This window comes from Glycine max, chromosome 16 (genome assembly GCF_000004515.6).
Source record: "Glycine max cultivar Williams 82 chromosome 16, Glycine_max_v4.0, whole genome shotgun sequence".
In the NCBI taxonomy this organism is placed as follows: domain Eukaryota; kingdom Viridiplantae; phylum Streptophyta; class Magnoliopsida; order Fabales; family Fabaceae; genus Glycine; species Glycine max.
The window spans coordinates 34626103-34645545 of NC_038252.2; the positions used below are offsets into that span (position 1 = coordinate 34626103).

General features: G+C 33.2%; 1 protein-coding gene and 1 pseudogene across 1 annotated transcript; both read right to left on the minus strand.

The window, feature by feature from the left end:
• Positions 1 to 45: 45 nt before the first annotated feature.
• LOC106796464 (uncharacterized) lies at positions 46 to 5697 on the minus strand (annotated as a pseudogene).
• Positions 5698 to 17636: 11939 nt separating this feature from the next.
• LOC106796465 (LRR receptor-like serine/threonine-protein kinase GSO1) lies at positions 17637 to 19289 on the minus strand. Its single transcript, XM_014768757.2, has one exon. It carries the CDS (start codon positions 19287 to 19289, stop codon positions 17637 to 17639), a length of 1653 nt encoding a protein of 550 aa, XP_014624243.2.
• Positions 19290 to 19443: the final 154 nt, after the last annotated feature.

The following is a 19443-nucleotide window of genomic DNA, read 5'->3' on the forward strand; positions in this document are numbered from 1 at the left end:
GTCCCAGAATGGTAGAAAGCAAGGGACAGATGAAACGGCCACAGCTAAGAAGAATAGTGCGTCTTATATCGGGAAGAGATTGTTAGAAAGTTTGGTTGCAGTTGCAGGGCTTCTAATTTGGCTTTCATGAGCTTAACTCAAATACTACCTATATATTACCATTTGCAGGAACCTTGACCAATGATTCCATCATAAATTTCTTTACTGATCCTTCTGCTCCACAAACCATTGACTCCACACATAGTTCTGTAGCATTAGCACTTATGGAGGGTTTGTATCTGAAGAGTTTAGCATATGAATTCAGGAGATGAAACATGTAGTCGTACACGTAGAGTGGTAGAGTCACATGACAGAATGTATTTTTGACTGACTGACCAAGCAGAACCTTCAATGTACACCTTATATCTGCACGATCATGATTGAATTGAAACATTTATTTATTGATAAACTGAACATATATATCCAATAACAAAAATATATTATTACATATAATTACAACTGAAGCATGAATGGACAGTTTTAATGTTATACCTATAAGTGCATTGACTTGGCAAGTCTGATTTGTTGAACCCCTCTTGTGATTCTCGAAACCAATCCTGAAACAAAATTTTCATTTGTCAAGAAGGAAGCTATATATGTGGCTTTATTGTGAGTCAATTAACAGACAAAATATATTGTTCAGAAGGAAAAAATCAGTAATGTTCAATAACAGGTTATTTCCTTTGATTTTGAATGTACTTTTAAGTTGTGTATTAATAAAAGATTAAAAGTTAAAAAAGTGTATAATGTTATATACAATATTGCTGCTGGCCATTGTGTTGCTTGAATTTGCCTGCTATTTCTAGTTTCTGCACACCATGTGCTTAAGCCAATTTTATATAATGAAACTTTTGCTTATAAGAAATATTAGATACAAAATTAATTTTTTCATATCCAAATAATAAAACTACTTTCAATAAGTGTAATCAAACAAAGCTAATAAGAAGTGTGATACCTGGGCAAATAAACGAGCATTCCAATCTTGATTTTCATAAACATTGCATTTCATGAGATCTTGTCTGGTTTGAGCAACAGCTGGATTACCTTTCCAGTAAGCATAAGGCTCTCTGTTCAGCCATGGTATCCTCGTAGTGTCTTCTTTCAACCCTCCCAACAAAATATGCCATGGCTTTATATTAATCTCTGCCCTGTGCTCCACACATACAATACTTTTCAACAACAACAACCACCCAATTATGAAGCAAGTGTAGAGTCTAAATCCATGGGCATTATAAGAATGATCAGGGACTTGTGTTAACTACCCCAATTAGGACAATATTCTAACTATGGTGGTTGTGAATTTTTTTTATAGGACAAAGAAATTAATGGTGCAGATGGCGTCAACAAATTCCAATCAGGGGAAGAAGAGGAAGATAAGGAACAGTGCAGTCCAGTATCTGTTTTAGACCCACCCTTCGATGACGATGATGATGGGCATGATGATGACCATGAAGGGGATGGTTTTGATTTGGACTGTAGCTATGCCAATGTACAAAGTATGTCATAGTTTAAAAATATTTTATTTTATTTTGTAGCATTTTATGTTGTGTGGTCGTCTTCCATCAACATGCCATCGTACACGCTTCTTCAAAGTTGATTGTCTGTTACAAAATACCATAAGCTGAGATGTTTTGTGCTAATGCCACCTATCTTTGGTGGGTTCCATTGGAAGATTGCAATAGCTCATCATCCAACATGCATTTCGCATTCAATGTGAAATTGGACTACTCTTTGTTCAGAGCTATAAATTTCAACATGACCCACAAATTAGTGTGAAAACGGACAATTTCAGTTTCCTGTTATATATGGCACTGTATATAAAAAGGAAATAAAAAAAAGTAGAATTTGATTATGGCTAATTTCACCCATTATATTTATTACAAGAAAACCTTTAGATACAAATTATTTTTTTTGTACTTTTAGCTTGGTCGTAAACATTAACGTTACATCACGCACACACACATAAAAGGCAAATCAAATTATTTTATATCCCTAAATTTTATGAGGAAGGATGCTATAAATATTAACAATACATCTCACACACACAAAGACATCTAAAATTATATCACTAAGTTTTATGATGCGTTACGGTTTGCTTTAAAATATGGTACAAGGTTTATCAGAGACCGGCTTATAAGTAAAAATTAAATTTGTCATAAAGGGAGTAAAATGGAAAATAATTAATTTCTTAATTAGAATTAAATTAGAATAAGCTGTGCAGATCTTATAATTTTTGTTCACTAATTCGCCCACCACATAATGTTTTAATATTTCCAACTTTGTATAATCTAAAAAGTATAAAAATGAAGATTACGACTTTCAGCCTCCAGTTCCTTTTAATGGAAGAAGTGAGTAAATGTTGATGCGATATCGGTAGCTTTCATGGGCAGTGACCTTGTCAAAGAATGCTTGGGCAATGATCATTGGTTATCTATGGATATCTCATCAAAGTTCTTGGAGAGTCAAGTCTTGTATGCAGCCACGAGTCACGACTTTAATTAACACGAAAGAACTAATTATTCACTTCAATGGTTAGTGACTAAAATTAAATATAAGTTTTTTTCCTATAAACCACGTTTTCTTGAACCACTAGTCCCCCATTTTTGGAAACAAGAATGTGATACACAGAATTGAACAACTAGTTGATCTTAATTACAAATATGCTCAATATGCAAATATGTACATCCCAAAACAGAATTTAAATAAGACTCTCAAATTTGAAAAAAGAAAAGAAAGAAAGAAGATAGCAATGACTACAATGCAAATTGAACAACCTGGCAATACAATGATACAACATCGGTTGTAAGCAACACTAAACAGTGATACTATACGAGGAAAAAGATTGAAGTTTGAACCACACATGATCAAGGAAATGAAAATAGACATGCCGCCATGATCTACAAATAAGCAAAGGAGCAATCACTATCCAATATATTAATGATAAATACATCAATTATAGGAAAAGGGTCTAATTTAAAGACTATTTCAGTTAAAAAATATATAAAAAAGATTATTTCGTTCATATCTTTCTATTTAATTTTGATCAATTTTTTAATTCACAAAATAATATTCTCTTATGTATGAAAAAAGACTAGATTTAATCGTCATTAATTGGAATGATTGTTGTGTGATCTATTTCTAATTGTATTTGAACATGAATATTATTTTCTTTATCATATAAAAATTATTTAGTGATATAAAAAGAAGTTTGAAAAAGAATATTAACTTTTTTTCTAAAAAAAAAATTAGTAGAATATTTTGTATTTTTTACACGTCATCAACTTAAATAATAGGAGAAACATAATTTTAATTTTCATTGTAATTTTTAAATAATTTTAATTGCCAAATTTAAGCAATCATAAAATTACTCATGTTCAATATAATATTCTAAAAAAAAAATACATATGATAACTTAAATAATCTACTAAGAAATATTTTAGATCACAATATAGAATTGCTTAAATCAATGAAATTTTATTTTAAGAAAATATTAATAATTTTTTTAATACTTTAAATCAAAGGTAATTAAATTTGGTTTAATTAGTCTTCAAATTTTAACTATTATTTAAATCAATCCTTTCGTTACACCTTTGTTAAGTAAATGATAGCATAGCAAGCAAGGAGGTGCAAGCAGTAACACTCTCACAAAGATAAAGATATGTAAGCCATCATTTTTTTTTTCCTTTTCTTTTCTATGAACTGTCATTTCTTATCTCTATAATGGAATGTCTAGAAGTTGAAAATTACTTGAGCTTTCTTTACCTATACTGCTTTCCATTTTGGCGAACTGCTTTTCTTTCTCATAATGAACTTTCCACTTCCAATGATGGTTGAACATTAATAATTCTTCATCTATTTTGTCTAAAAATTTCCACTCACTTTTTGTTATTGGTGTTAATGTCATGCAGACAAATGATGTCCAAGCTCCACTTTTTCCATTCATTGCAAGTTGTAAGCAGAATGTAGAATGTACGTATAATAAAATAATGAGAATGGCAACTGCTAGTACTACTTAATTAGAACAAAAGTATCAAAATTAAAACGAAAATAACTTTGATGCTGTTAATATATGAGTTTAATTTTGATAGATAGTGTAAAAATTTAAATTATTAATTAATTAGAAATCACCAAATGATTTGTAAAACAATTAGTAAAAAAGTTATAGGAAATATGTATAATTAGTTAATTGCAAATGAAAGTGTATTTAAATTAAATTCTTAATTAACATATCCTTATTGTGATATTTTGTATATTTTTTATTTAATTGAGACAGTGGAATGAGATCGCACTATAATTTTCATCACGGGTGTGGTTGTCCAATATAATAGGGATGGTTGGTGAGGAATTTTGGAATGTTAGTTGGTTTTAGACTATATATCCTCTTGTTCAGTTTTCACATTCTTGTTGGTTAGTTTAAAAATCGAGATGATACTGGATAAATCTGAAGTCGTGTATAACACTTTCAGATTGAATCAAATTTCGGGGTTCAACCAAAATTGTTCAATCAGATAAAATTAGAAGATTATAATTCAAGAGTTTTGTTTTGGTCTTGTATGTTTTGTCACCCGTTATGCTTTCTGAACCAGAATGATTATTTATGATCAAAGAAAATGTGGTTTTTGGCGGTTGATGGAAGTTATTTCTTTTTAAAAATTGTCGTTGATGGAAGTTTTAGTAACTTCCATGTAACTTTCAACATTTGCCTAAACCGAACATCTCGTTATTACATTAAAACAAGCGTGTACTCTTATTTTAACATTAAAGAGATCAATTACACTAAAATGTCCAACAAACCTCCCCCATTTTAGTGTAATTACCGATCAAATCACCAAAGTCATAACATACAACAAACTACTGCATAGATGAAATATCGTGACGATTGAATTTCATCTTAGCAAATTACACGTTTCAAATATTCGAATATCAGGGTGTCACTAAGGATTGAACCCTTTCTATTCATAATGAATACATGAAGATAATCTGCACAATAGTTTATAACATTACTCTTGCTCGACACTAGTTTACTAGCCTGTGTCCCTATCCTTCATAAGCATATCAAAGCCAAGTCCCAGCTTCTTGAAGCGGCTAAACTTCGTGCTTATATAGGTAGTCATTTTCTTTCTTGCACCTGCAAATGCAATTTTTCAAAAGAACCATTGAGAAGTTATACTTCAACCTCCTTAACTTTCAGAACCGAACACATATCTTTTGGGATACTTTCGATGATGTGTTCCAATCTCTACATGTTAAGCTTTCCACATTGAATTCAGCACCTAATGTCATATTAGATGGGAATTGGGTATCTTAACATAAGAGATTTCAAATGGACTTTAATCCTAATCCCACAGCCGACCTTTTCACGAGATCTCTACTTAACCCTTTGGTTAAATGATCGGCCAAATTATGCTGAGTTCTCACAAACTCCACTGATATCACACCATGCATGATTAACTCCCGAACCATGTTGTGTCTAACACCCAAGTGTCTAGACTTCCCATTATACACTTGACTATATGCCTTAGCCAAAGTAGCCTGACTATCACACCTGATAGACATGGGAGGTACAGGTTTGGGCCACAATGGAATCTCATAGATCAGATTTCTTAGCCACTCAGCTTCTTTACCAGCTGCTGCTAAAGCTACAAATTCAGATTCCATTGTTGAATTTGTAATGCAGGTCTATTTCTTGGATGCCCAAGAGATAGCACCTCCTCCAAGGAGGAATACCCAACCACTTGTGGATGAATAATCCTCCATATTGGTTATCCAACTTGCATCAGAGTAACCTTCAATAACCGAAGGAAATCCAGTATATGTCAAACCATAGTCAATGGTTCCCTTTAAGTACTTGAATACTCTATTCATAGCTTGCCAATGATGAGAACTAGGATTACTTGTAAACCTACTAAGTTTAGCAACAGCATAAGCTATATCAGGCCTAGTACTAATCATTGCATACATGAGTGATCCTATCGCCCTTGAGTATTCAAGTTGAGACACTGCTACACCTTTATTAGGTAATAGCTTCAGGTTAGGATCAATGGGAGTACTTACCGAAGAACAATCTTTAAAATTAAATTTCTCCAATATCTTCTCAATATAATGTGATTGAGAGATGGAAATTCCATTGTTTCCACGTTTGATCTTTATTCCTAAGATCACATCCGCCTCCCCCATATCTTTCATATCAAATTTAGAAGACAAAAATGCCTTAGTTTCATCAACTTGATCTTGGTCGATACCAAAGATCAACATGTCATCTACATACAGACAAATGATAACTCCTTTGCCATGAGTATCAAACTTGCTGTATAGACATTTATCTGCTTGGTTTATAACAAAACCACTAGACAACACAACCTCATCAAATTTTTGATGCCATTGCTTAGGCGCTTGTTTCAAGCCATAAAGAGATTTCATCAGTTTACACACCTTATTTTCATTTCCTGGCATAACAAACCCTTCAGGTTGTTTCATGTATATCTCTTCATCCAATTCACCATTTAAGAATGCAGTTTTCACATCCATTTGGTGAATCACCAGATTGTGGATAGCAGCAAGTGCTAACAACAGTCTAATAGTGGATATCCTAGCAACAAGAGCATATGTATCGAAAAAATCAATACCCTCCTTTTGCCTAAAGCCTTGGATAACCAATCTGGCTTTGTACTTGTCAACAGTACCATCCGCTTTCATCTTTCTCCTAAAGATCATCTTACATCCTAATGGCTTACATCCAGGAGGTAAGTCAACCAATTTCCAGGTATTATTTTGCATAATGGAATCCATCTCACTTTGGATTGCTTCTTTCCAGAATACAGCATCCCTTGAAGCCATTGCTTCACTAAAAGTCTTTGGGTCTTCCTCAACATTAAGGCAATATTGATATTGAAATTCAATATCATTCCTTGACCCTTCAACCAAATAGAGTTAAAAGTCATCCCCAAATGACTTAGCCTTTCTTACTCTCGTACTCTTTCTAGTTTCAGTACTAGTTGAAGGTATATCCTCAATATTAACTGAGACTTTCGACATGGAATTCATGTCCTTTGGCCTAGGTATAGATGTAAACCTTTGTTCATCAAAGATAGCATCTCGTGACTCTATAACCGAGTTCACTGCAACAGAATCATTAGATTCCAGCACATAGAATCTATATGCTTTAGAATGTTCAGCATATCCAATAAATATGCAATCTATACCTCTTTCACCTATGGTTTTCCTTTTAGGTTCTGTAAGCCTGACTACAGCCCTACATCCCCAAATTTTGAGATAACTCAAATTTGGTGTATTTTTGTGCCAAAGTTCATATGGGGTAACCTTATTCCTTTTGTTAGGAATTCGGTTCAACAAGTAACAAGCTGTCAACATAGCCTCACCCCAAAATCCTTCACTTAAACCCGAATAGGATAACATGGAATTTACCATTTCTTTCAAGGTTCTATTCTTCCTTTCGGCTACACCATTCTGTTGTGGTGTATAGGGAGCTGTAGTTTGATGTATTATTCCAGTAGATTGAAAATAAACCGGATCATAATACTCACCTCCCCTATCTGTACGAAGAGTTTTGATTAGCCCATTTTGATGAAGTTCTACCTCTTTCTTATAAATTTTAAATTTATCAAGAGCTTCATCTTTTGTATTTAATAAATATACATAACAATACCTTGATGCATCATCAATAAAAGTAACAAGATATTTTTTATGACCTAATGATGGAGTAGCATGCAAATCACATAAATCACTATGAATAAGGTCTGAGACTTTAGTCTCACTTTTAACATCCTTAAAAGGTTTCCTAGTGGTCTTGGTCAACATGCAAGTTTTGCATTTTTCAATGTTCATATCAAAAGGAGGAATCACACTTGTTTTTGACATATCTTTTAATCTTTTGTAATGAACATGTCCTAATCTAGCATGCCAAATTTCTGATTTTGTTATATTAGTTATAGAACTACACGAGGCCATACAAACAGATTCATGAACAAAAGGAACATCAATGTTTAATTTAAACATTCCATTACAACGATAACCAAATCCAACAAACGAACCATATCTTGACAAGATGTACTTGTCACTTTCAAGTACTTGCTTGAAACCACAATTATTTAAAACCATACCAGACAATAAGTTCTTACGAATACCAGGTACAAATAAGACATTATCCAAATACAAACTTTTTCCGGAAGTAAAAACTAAATTCACACAACCTAATCCTAGGATTGGTTCAGTTGCAACATTGCCCATCTTCACAATAGAGCCATCATCGATTGGTCTAAATTCCTTGAACCAACGACGATCTTTGCACACATGGCTTGTTGCTCCCGAATCAAACCACCAAGCAACGCATCATCCTGTACATAGAATGCATCAATTATTAGTGATACATAATTTGAATTCGTATTCGAATTAAAATTATTCACTACAATCTGACCTTGTTGCTTTTCAGGATCATTAGACCCACTTGGACCAGCCTTGTTCTTTCCTTTGAACACCCGGCAATCCCTCTTTAAATGACCAGGTTTCCCACACTTCCAACATGACAATTTTGTCTGTTTGTTTGGACCTTTGTTCTTATTTCCTTGAAATTTTCGTTTGTTACCTTTAGCATTATAATTTTGCTTAACTGTTCCACTTTCCTCTACCATATTAACGGAAGAGGAACCTGCTACGTTTTTATCATTGACTTTGTCAATTTCCTGAGCCCTCAGCGACTCCTCAATCATGAAATGACTACCGAGTTGAACCAGAGTCAACTCTTCCTTCTTATGTTTCAAGGTATGCTTGAAGTCTTTTCAAGAAGAAGACAATTTATCAATTATAGATGAAACTGCAATGGATTCATCCATTTTCAAATCATGTTGAGTAAACTGACCCAAAATCCACAACAATTCATTATATTGTTCCATAACAGGCCTCGAATCAATCATTTTGTAATTAAAGAAATTACTAACTAAGAATTTGTTACTTGAGGCATCTTCTGCCATATACTTGGATTCAAGAGATTCCCATAATTCCTTAGCAGACTCAACATTTTGATAAATATCAAAGAGAGAGTCAGACATACCGTTCAGAATGTGTCCACGATAAATGTAATCGTTGTTCTCCCATTTCGAACGCTTCCTTGTTTGATCCAGAGTTTCGTCTTCCATATACATCGGCATCGGTGTACTCAGCACATACACCACATTCAATGTTGTCAAGAGAAAGTGCATCTTCTTCTGCCATCTTCTGAAATCTTGCCCTTCAAACTTGTCCAACTTCGCAAACTTGCTTGTCATCTTCGAACTATCGTTCGTCATCTCGAAAAATTTGATTCAATCTTTTGTTGGTTAGTTTGAAAATCGAGATGATACTGGATAAATCTGAAGTCGTGTATAACACTTTCAGATTGAATCAAATTTCGGGGTTCAACCAAAATTGTTCAATCGGATAAAATCAGAAGATTATAATTCAAGAGTTTTGTTTTGGTCTTGTATGTTTTGTCACCCGTTATGCTTTCTGAACCAGAATGATTATTTATGATCAAAGAAAATGTGGTTTTTGACGGTTGATGGAAGTTATTTCTTTTTAAAAATTGCCGTTGATGGAAGTTTTAGTAACTTCCATGTAACTTCCAACCGTTGATGGAAGTTTTAGTAACTTCCATGTAACTTTCAACATTTGCCTAAACCGAACATCTCGTTATTACATTAAAACAAGCGTGCACTGTTATTTTAACATAATAAAGAGATCAATTACACTAAAATGTCCAACAATTCTCATTAGAGTTAAGTTGCTTTTGGGGAAGAACCAATGTCTTGAAATTCCCTCTTCACCAGAAGCAGTTTTATTGTGTCTCTATCGAAGTCATCTTCTCCAGGGACTTGCCTTTAACTTTGAAGATAGGAAATAGATCAGTCAAACATTGTTTCAGTTTATTTGGATTTTTTTTGAAGGACATGTGATTTACAAAGACTTCTTACAACTCACAACCTTTGGAATTTCTCTATGCCTGGTTAACCCACAATTTCGGCGCCTGTTGCGGTTAGGAACATAGGCTAGCAAAAACACTAATCATTTCAAGAGAAATGTTAACACACTTTTCTAATATATTATTTTTTTATTTTAAAATTTATTAAAATAAAAAAATTATATGTTTATCCATGAACACTAAGCTCTAGACAAAAAAAAAAAAAAAAACCACGAGAAATAGTATATAACTCTTTAGTGGACAATTGGTGTTGTACAAAATTGAAATGATCCAGACTAAGTCAAGAAACTGGTCTTCTTCATTGAACTCACAGTGAAACCACAGAATTTATTTTCATCTACTAGTTTCCTTCCCAATTCCCATGTTTTCTAAAACATAACACACTACAGAACCTTCTAATAAATTAAAACAAAAAAACCAATATTTTACATGTAGCACCACAACCTAACAATTTCTACCTACAACTTTTTCTATAGACTATAATATAATCTATCTCCACTCATTCATTCATCAAGATTGAGAAATGGATTCAAATGCTTGTCTACCACACTTGCTAGTGTTAGCAATAACATTGGTATTGGTTAGTCATGCAATGGGAGATTCAGCTAAAGACAAACAGAGATGTGCAGAATCCCTGACAGGTGTTGCAACGTGTCTGCCATATTTGGGTGCTGACGCGAAAGCACCCACAGCAGATTGTTGCAGTGGTCTCACACAAGCTAAAAGTACCAAAAAATAACTCAAATACTACCTATATATTACCATTTTCATATCACGTTGAAATGTAAACCATTGATTAGTTGATAGTGTAAAAAATATTTACACTCTTGAGTGTACTAAATCTCTGACAGACTCACAATAGATATTATTGCAAAACCTTTCGGAGATTTATTTTTTGTTTTTAATACTAGCCTAGAGTCTACAGATCAAAGTTAATTAATTGCTGAAAATTATGTTCATTCTCATTCTTGGCGCTGTTAGTCCAGTGTGAAAACGGAAAAATTCAGTTTCATGTTATATATGGCTCTGTATATGAAAAGGAAATTAAAGAAAAAGTAGAATTTGATTATGGCTAATTTCACGCATTATATTTATTACAAGAAAACCTTTAGATAAAAATTATTTTTTGGTACTTTTAGCTTGGTCGTAAGCATTAACATTACATCACGCACACAAACATAAAAGGCAAACCAAATTATTTTACATCCCTAAATTTTATGAGAAAGGATGCTATAAATATTAACAATACATCTCACACACACAAAGACAACTAAAATTATATCACTAAATTGAGGTGGGGATAGTTTTGAAAAAAAAAATAGTAGGTGTGGTTGTGTAGGTGTGTTTTTATGTTTTTCAATTCAGGATATTAAATTTACAAATAATTTTATGCTTTTCAATTATATTTTAACAATAATTAAGAAATAAATCTAAATCATTCTACATTTGTTTATAGGTACTTGGCATATTGGAGATGCTATATGGGAATCTAAATTTTGCTTAACACAAATGTGGTATATGCAAGGAAAAATCAAATTGAAAATTTTTTAACCACCACTTCAAATTTTAAAAGATTCGTTTCCAAATAAGGATATGAAGAACAAATTGTTTTTACAGAACATTCCCTCCATGATGTTTTCCTTTCCTTAAAGTGTTCAATATTTCGTAATCTTCATAATTAATTCAAAATTCTCAAAAGATTAGTATATGACCTTTTTTCTTGTTTGTACTAGGAGAGGAATAAATGAGAAAAATTCAGAAATTTGTGGATTGCAATTTGCTCAAATGATGTGTCTATTAGTTCTTTGAAATTTGTATTGGTCATATTTATTTTTACCTTTTAATAGATATATTGTGCTGTCATCCCAAGAGAAGGATCAAACATTGATGATGCAGAGGTGCTAAGATATTGCAAGAAGAATCTTGCATCTTTCAAAGTCCCTGAAAAGGTCTTCATTACTGATTCTTTGCCCAAGACTGCCACCGGAAAGATTTTGCGTCGTCTTGTGGCAGAACACATTGTCTCTCAAATTTGAGCAACTGATCAAGTCCTACTTTTGAAGCCTCCATACCTGGCCATACATAGTTGGAGTCCACACACCATAAATTTCAACAATAATTTGGCAACTTGGCATTTAAGAGGAGGGTAATTCTGCAAATGGTCTTTCATTCAGGATACAATAGATTGTAGTTTTCAATGATTCACGTGAAATGTTCACGATGTAATGTTTTCAATGTTTTATAGGTCTTAAATACCAATAGCAGACAAGATCATGCTTATGCTTTTTTGCTATCGTGCTCCTGTTCCTTGCCACTGGTCTTGATGAAGCCAAGCATTGTCTCTTTGCCTTTTAAGTTGTACATAGTTGCAAAACGGGTACATGTGAAAGAATAATGCTTATTAAAGGTAAGGTTGATTTTAAAGTGGGCATGCAAGAATGCATTCATTATCTCAAGTAAATAAAATTCAAGCGAATATGTGATTTGGATTAGAGAATAGTATTATCCAGTGCACACTAAATTGGAGAGATTCCCAACATGTGGTTTCAAAACTAAAAGAACTTACCAACTATTTGAATTTTAATCTACGTGATCTAGCTAATGTTTTCTATCAGAGAATTACAACTAGTTGATCTTAAGTACAAAACTATACTAAATATGCAAATCTTTACATCTAAAAACAGAATTTAAATAAGGCTCTCAAATTTGAAGAAAAAAACGAAGATAGCAATGACTACAAATTGATCAATCTGCCAATACAATGATAAAACATCGGTTTATTCTAAGCAACACTAAAAAGTGATACTACATGAGCAAAAAGATTGAAATTATTGACCATGCAGTATGAATGTACAGCATTATTTATTTAATTTTTCTAATACAATTTTATTTTATATTAATACAAAAACTCTCACAAAACAACTTCTTAACTACTAGTTAATTACTACTTTTATACATAAAAAAACTAGTTAATTACTACTGCTACATAGCAGAAATTCCTTAATTTCACGTGGTTTGCCTCAGTTGTTTGCCGCAGGTTTCAGTATATCCTTAGGAATCGTCGATTGTCAAATCGTTGTTAAATAACGGCGCTATATATAATTTTAGTATTTTGACGTTTTTAAATGAATTTCTTATTTATGATTATATATTTACAATTTTTAATTTCACTTAAAAAAAGAGTTTTTTTTCGATTTAGAGAGAAAAAAATAGAGTTTTTAGTTAACACACTGTTACTATATAGTGCGGAGACAATTACCCCACAAGCTTTTCATTAACTTGTCATAATATAATATATGTGAATACAAACTGTCCCTATAATTTAAAATAAAATAAATAAAAAGTCAATAACTTTATAAGTATTGTCTCCACATATATATTATCCTATAATTTACAATTTTTATATTTATTATTGATGATATTCTTAATTAACCAAGTAAAAATATTTTTTTTATAATTTTTAAGATAATTATTATAAAAATTAATAAATTTATTACAATAACATTTTATATGTGTAAGTGCATGTATATTATTTATTGAAATATTTTATTTGAATTTTTCATTAAAAATACTAAATTTATTAACATGATATGTGCCTCGTTAGAGCAGTGATTCAATTTAATCTGATAGTGAGAACAGAATTGACAGCAGATTCCCTTTACTGTGTGATGAAAGAGTTGTACGAAATCTTTATGACATCAACCCCCAACATGAGTGGCCCAGTGGACAAGCCATCAATCTAACATGTCGGTTGATAGCACTTGCATAAAATTTTGTTCCTTGCATCATCTCATGTGTCTCCATTCTCCATTCTCTGCTTCCACTAACGATTAAACCTCATTGATTAGGGTTCAATGATTTTTCAATGAATAAAATTAATTTTAAATTCTTGATTCTAACAGCTCATGTATTGTCTGTTGAATCAAATGGATTAAACTCTTGATATCATAAAGAAAATTAAAAATTGATTCTTTGTGTAAATAAAGAAATCTAATTAATTATGCTTGTTATGTTACTATATCATTTTTCGGGTGTGGAGTAACATCAAAATCAAAGTAACAAAGTTACTTGCATGTTACTCTAACTGTTATGAATCAACCATCAGACAAATCAAATCATGAGGAGGCAAGCATTAACAGAATAGGAGCAGGATTGCTGAGTTGGCATTGCGGGATTGGGCCCTTGGATGATCCTGTCGGGAATATGCTTTTTCTGTTAGGATAATTGTTGCAATTATGTTATTGCTAGCTTTCTCTAGAACCTGCAAAAAGGAACGAATAATTAGTAAATGAAGCTTATAAATTGCCAACCCATGTAATGAATTTGCAAGCAGAAATCAAAGTTTTCTTTCCTTATCTTATCCTTTCTTTGGAGGAATTCTGGGCCCCGAACTCCAGAAACACCAGCACTCATAACACTAACCATAATTCCAGCTAAGTCGAATATGGTTTCATGTTTTGTAAAACAATTTAGATCCCCTTTATCAAAGTGTATCTGTCTTTTACACAAGTTTTTTCACTTTATTTTATTTCCCTCAGAATCAATTGTTGTGTTATTCGTACTATTAAATTAGTCCGATAACTACCATGTCGATCATTGTTAGTTTTATTTCCACCATTGTTCGGAGTAAGTATATACTATTACTTTATGATTAAACGTGTTATTTAAATTGCAAATAAAAACTCTTTATAATGAAGTACAATTGTTTATAACTACAACAATTATATTGAGTCAATTTAACACTCATCAAAGGCAGAAAAGCTTTACTTAAGATTAGACAGAGGTTCATACCAATCATGGCGGTGGTTATAATTACACACATCAGCAACTGTAAAAGATCTTGCACAGCCACAGAAAAAAAAATGCTTGATGCACATCTGATAAACTCACTCAAGGTCTATGTATTAATAGTGTAAAAGAGAGACTGAATATTAAATGATAAAAATATAAAATAATTGTTTTGTATTGGCAGAGTACACATATATATGCCCAAATGTAGATTCAAAGTTCAAACATTTTGGGCCTATAGCTAGACCATCCCTCCTAGTCATAGCCATCTGAATTGGATCGACCCCACCCAAGGTTTGTGTTGCATCACTTGCATGCATTCACCCACCACAGTTGTTATAGTTTTCTCGTGATTTTTGTATTGGAAAATACTATGGACAAATATAATTGATACAGTCATAATTAATTATTGTCAGGTTGCAATTACAAAGACTCCTCAAAGAATATGTTTAGTAAATCATGATCAAGTAGAAATTGCAATGGCAAACTGTTTTTTAAAATCTTATTAGTCAGTTGTATAAACCCAATTTAGATATATTCAGGTATGTAATATTTGCCATTTTAGTGCTCTGTTTGGAAATTTGCGTGTCGAAATGTTTTTTTTTATACGTACCTACACAACACTCTTTAGCCAAATACCACTGTTCATGGAGGAATCTGTCCTGAAAGGAGTATAGAACCAGAAACAATATGCGTGGTGGTATCTATCATTCTGAAGAAGAGAAAAAGTGGGATACGTACAATAGTAGGACTGTGACACTACTAGAAAAATGTATGCACCTTTCATGTCCCTAAATTTATGAACAAAAGATTCAGGTATCGTTTATTGAATTTGTTTTATATGGAGTGTAAAGTCATCATATCCAATACTAATAAGTGTATGTTTATATAATTCTTTTTAAAATAATTACTCTTCCTTATTTACATCTAATAAAAATGTTATCACATTAATTTTTAAATTAAGCTAAATGAAGCATGTTTCATAAGAAATTAACTTTTACTGTAATTGTTACATTTTTTAGTGACAAAGGGAGATGGGTGAAGACGGTGAAGGAAAAAAAATGAAGATAATGTCTATGTTGTTCAAATAACAGTATTAATTGTATTAAAAATAGTTAATATTAAAAAATAAATTAGTAAATATAACAACAAATTGTTGTGTTGGTGCTATTTATTGTGCATCAAAATATGTAAAAATAATAATTAACTTGTAATTTGTATAGTTGGTATGGGTTGTTTTATCTATCCTGGATTTTGTTGTATCACACATATAATCATTTATATATATATGGGCTACTATTGTCACTACCAAAAATGCTATTGAGACTACCAAAGCATTTGAAATTACTTGGTTATCCTTAGTTCCATTTCCCCACACCTCCTATCCTTCCCCTCTTTACGTTCAGCTACTCTCCCTCTTTACATCCAAAAACAGAATTTAAATAAGGCTCTCAAATTTGAAAAAAAAAAAAAAAAGAAGATAACAATGACTACAAATTGATCAACCTGCCAATAATAAAACTTCGGAGTATTCTAAGCAACACTAAACAGTCATACTACCTGAGCGAAAAGATTGAAGTTTGAACCACACATGATCAAGGAAATGAAAATAGGCATACCGCCATGATCTACAAATCAGCAAAGGAGCAATCACTATCCAGAATCCCACAATAAATCCAATTGTCATACTGACAAAAAACCAATTCACTCCATGCCATCACTTCCTTCATAACTATGGTTTTCCCATTGGAGCTGCAGTTTATGGGCAGTGGTGGACCACATAGATTGTTGCCGATGAAGCTGGAGGCATCAAAGGTTTGCAATTGAGTTCCTGTTGGAATATTTCCCTTCAAATGATTATAAGACAAGTCTAGCATGCTCAGAAAGCTCAAATTTGCCATGCTTGGAGGGATTTCACCAGAAAGTTGATTCCTTGAAAAATCAATGGACTGTAATAATCTCATATTACCTATACCTTGTGGAATATGACCAATCAATTGGTTGTGGGACAAGTTTAAAAAATTCAATCCATTTAGATATGTGATTTCTCTTGGTATTTCCCCTAATAACTTGTTACTTGACAGATCAATGCTTGTTACCAAACCAGAAAGTTTCTGTACTCATCTCCTCTTCCTTTCAGCCATAGTAGAGCACTAACTATACTTTGCATCGAAGAGTAAGGCATACTAGATTGTGCTTGAGAATAGATACGAGGATCTGTACTTTGGTTCATTAGTGTCATGGCACTCAAGTTACTGAAACAGCTCCGTATATTGCCAGACAGATTGTTTTGTGCAAGGTCTAAAACCTGAAGATGACTCATCTGACATATTTCACTTGGAATGTGGCCGGCAAAACTGTTTGATCGAAGGCGGAGGATTTTCACATTTAAGAGGTTTTCTCCACCCATGTTGGAATAGTTCCTGAAAGATTATTTTCCCAAGGTCCAAGGATATCAATTGGTTATTCTTCTTCAAACTGGTTGGAAATATTCCAGAGAGTGTGTTGTTACGAATTTGTAAAGACTGCAGCTCTGCAAGGAACCCATGGATTGGGGTAAGTTTCCCAACAAAATGGTTGCTTTGTAAATTTACATCCACCAGAAGTGTCCAATTCATCCAGCAATCAGGTATCTCTCCTGACAAAATTATTTGATGCAAGATTCAGAAATTCTAATGCATTGGCTCGTCCTGATCGTTACATAAAAAGTCATTCATGGATTCAGAGAATGAATTGCTTGAAAGATCTAACCGAAACACATCACTTGAAAGATAGGGTAATTTACCACACAAGTGATTTGAGCTTAGATCAATAGTTGGGATAGATATTGGATTCTTTAATGTAGTCCCAATCTCACCATGGATATGATTACGAGAGGGTTTAAATACAAAACCTGAGAAAGTGCTTCCCACATCTGTGTGGGAATAGAATCGAAAATCCCCGTGTTAGATAGTCCAACATATTGAAGTTGGTTTTGTGACTGAATCCACAATGGAAAGCTGGGACCTAACTGCCATGATGTCACTTCCAAATAGGTAAGTTGAAAATTAGGAATCCAATTGGGACCCACTTTTAAAGTTAAATTGTTCCCCGATGCGACAAACTCCCTCAAGCTTGAAAGATTTGCAAGATCATCTTCCTTGACAACTCCGTGAAAAAGATTGCCGTCAATATCAAGAGATAACAATTTAGAGAGTGATCGAAGACTTTCAAATGGATTTCCACTGAATTTATTCATAGAGAGATCGAGATATCTTAATGATGAAAGTTTTCCAAATGATCTAGGAAGAGCACCACCAATTGAGTTGTTGGAAAAAAGTAACGTGTCAATATTTTTAAATGCCCCAATATGATCTGTCAGATTGCCTGAAAGTCGTGAACTCTGAACTGCAAGTGTTGTGAGTCCATGGGAAATACAAGGAGCAAGAATTTCTAAAAGTTCATTAACCTGTTGGTTGAGTTTGAGATATGATAAATCTATCACCCTTAAGTTGCAGAGATTACCCAAAGAAGTTGGAATGTTTCCTTCAAGTTGACTATATGACAAATCAATTTCAACAAGAGAAGTCAAATTACCCAAAGAAGTTGGAATGTTTCCTTCAAGTTGATTACCTGATAAATCAAGTTCAACAAGAGAAGTCAAATTTCCCAAGGCATCAGGTATAGAAGATGAGAATGAATTGAAAGACAAGTCAAGATTTTGAAGAAGTGTGAGGTTTCGGATACCACCAGGAATCGGACCTTGGATGCCATTATCCAGTAATTGAAGAGAAACAAGTTTCTTCAATTTGAATATCCACTTGGGGACAAAAGAAATGGCAGGGGAATAACGAGTGAAGGAAAGATGGAGAGTTTGCAGAGATGATAAGTTGAGCAAGGATGGTTCATTATAGTGAGGGAGTGTGCATTGATACAAATATAGGTGGGTCAAAGAAGGAAGAGATTGGAGAGTGTGTAGCCAATGAAATGCTTTGGATAGGTTTGCATTACTCAAATCAAGATATTCAAGCTTCCACATACTTGATAGCCATTCTACATTTTCAGCAAACAGAGCTTCGACATCAGAATCACCTCCAAGGCCAAGATACACCAAATTGGAGAGATTCCCAATCTGAGATGGAATTGTTCCATTGGCGGCATACGTCAGGTCAAGATACACCAAATTGGAGAGATTCCAAATCTGAGATAGAATCTTCCCCATGAATCCAGCATTAGAGAGGTCGAGGTGAGTCAAGGAGGTCATTGCACAAAGGAAAGAAGGATTTGCCATACCTTCAAAATAATTGTCGCTCAAGTCAAGATATCGAAGCTTAGAGAGATTCCCGATCTGAGAGGGTACTGATCCGTTGGCAACAACAGAACTCAGGTCAAGATACACCAAATCTGAGAGATTCCCAATCTGAGGAGGAATCTTCCCATAGAATCCAGTATCAGAGAGGTTAAGGTGAGTCAAGGAAGTGATTGTCCCAAGGAAAGAAGGAATTGACATACCTTCTCCAAGAAATCTATTGCCGCTCAAGTCCAAGTAATTCAAATGCTTTAAATCAGCCAAACAAGGACTTATCTCTCCACCAAAGCTCCATCTCCGATAAGCTTCCTCATCGAATCTATGGTAGAATCCATTATAGTAGTCATACTCGATG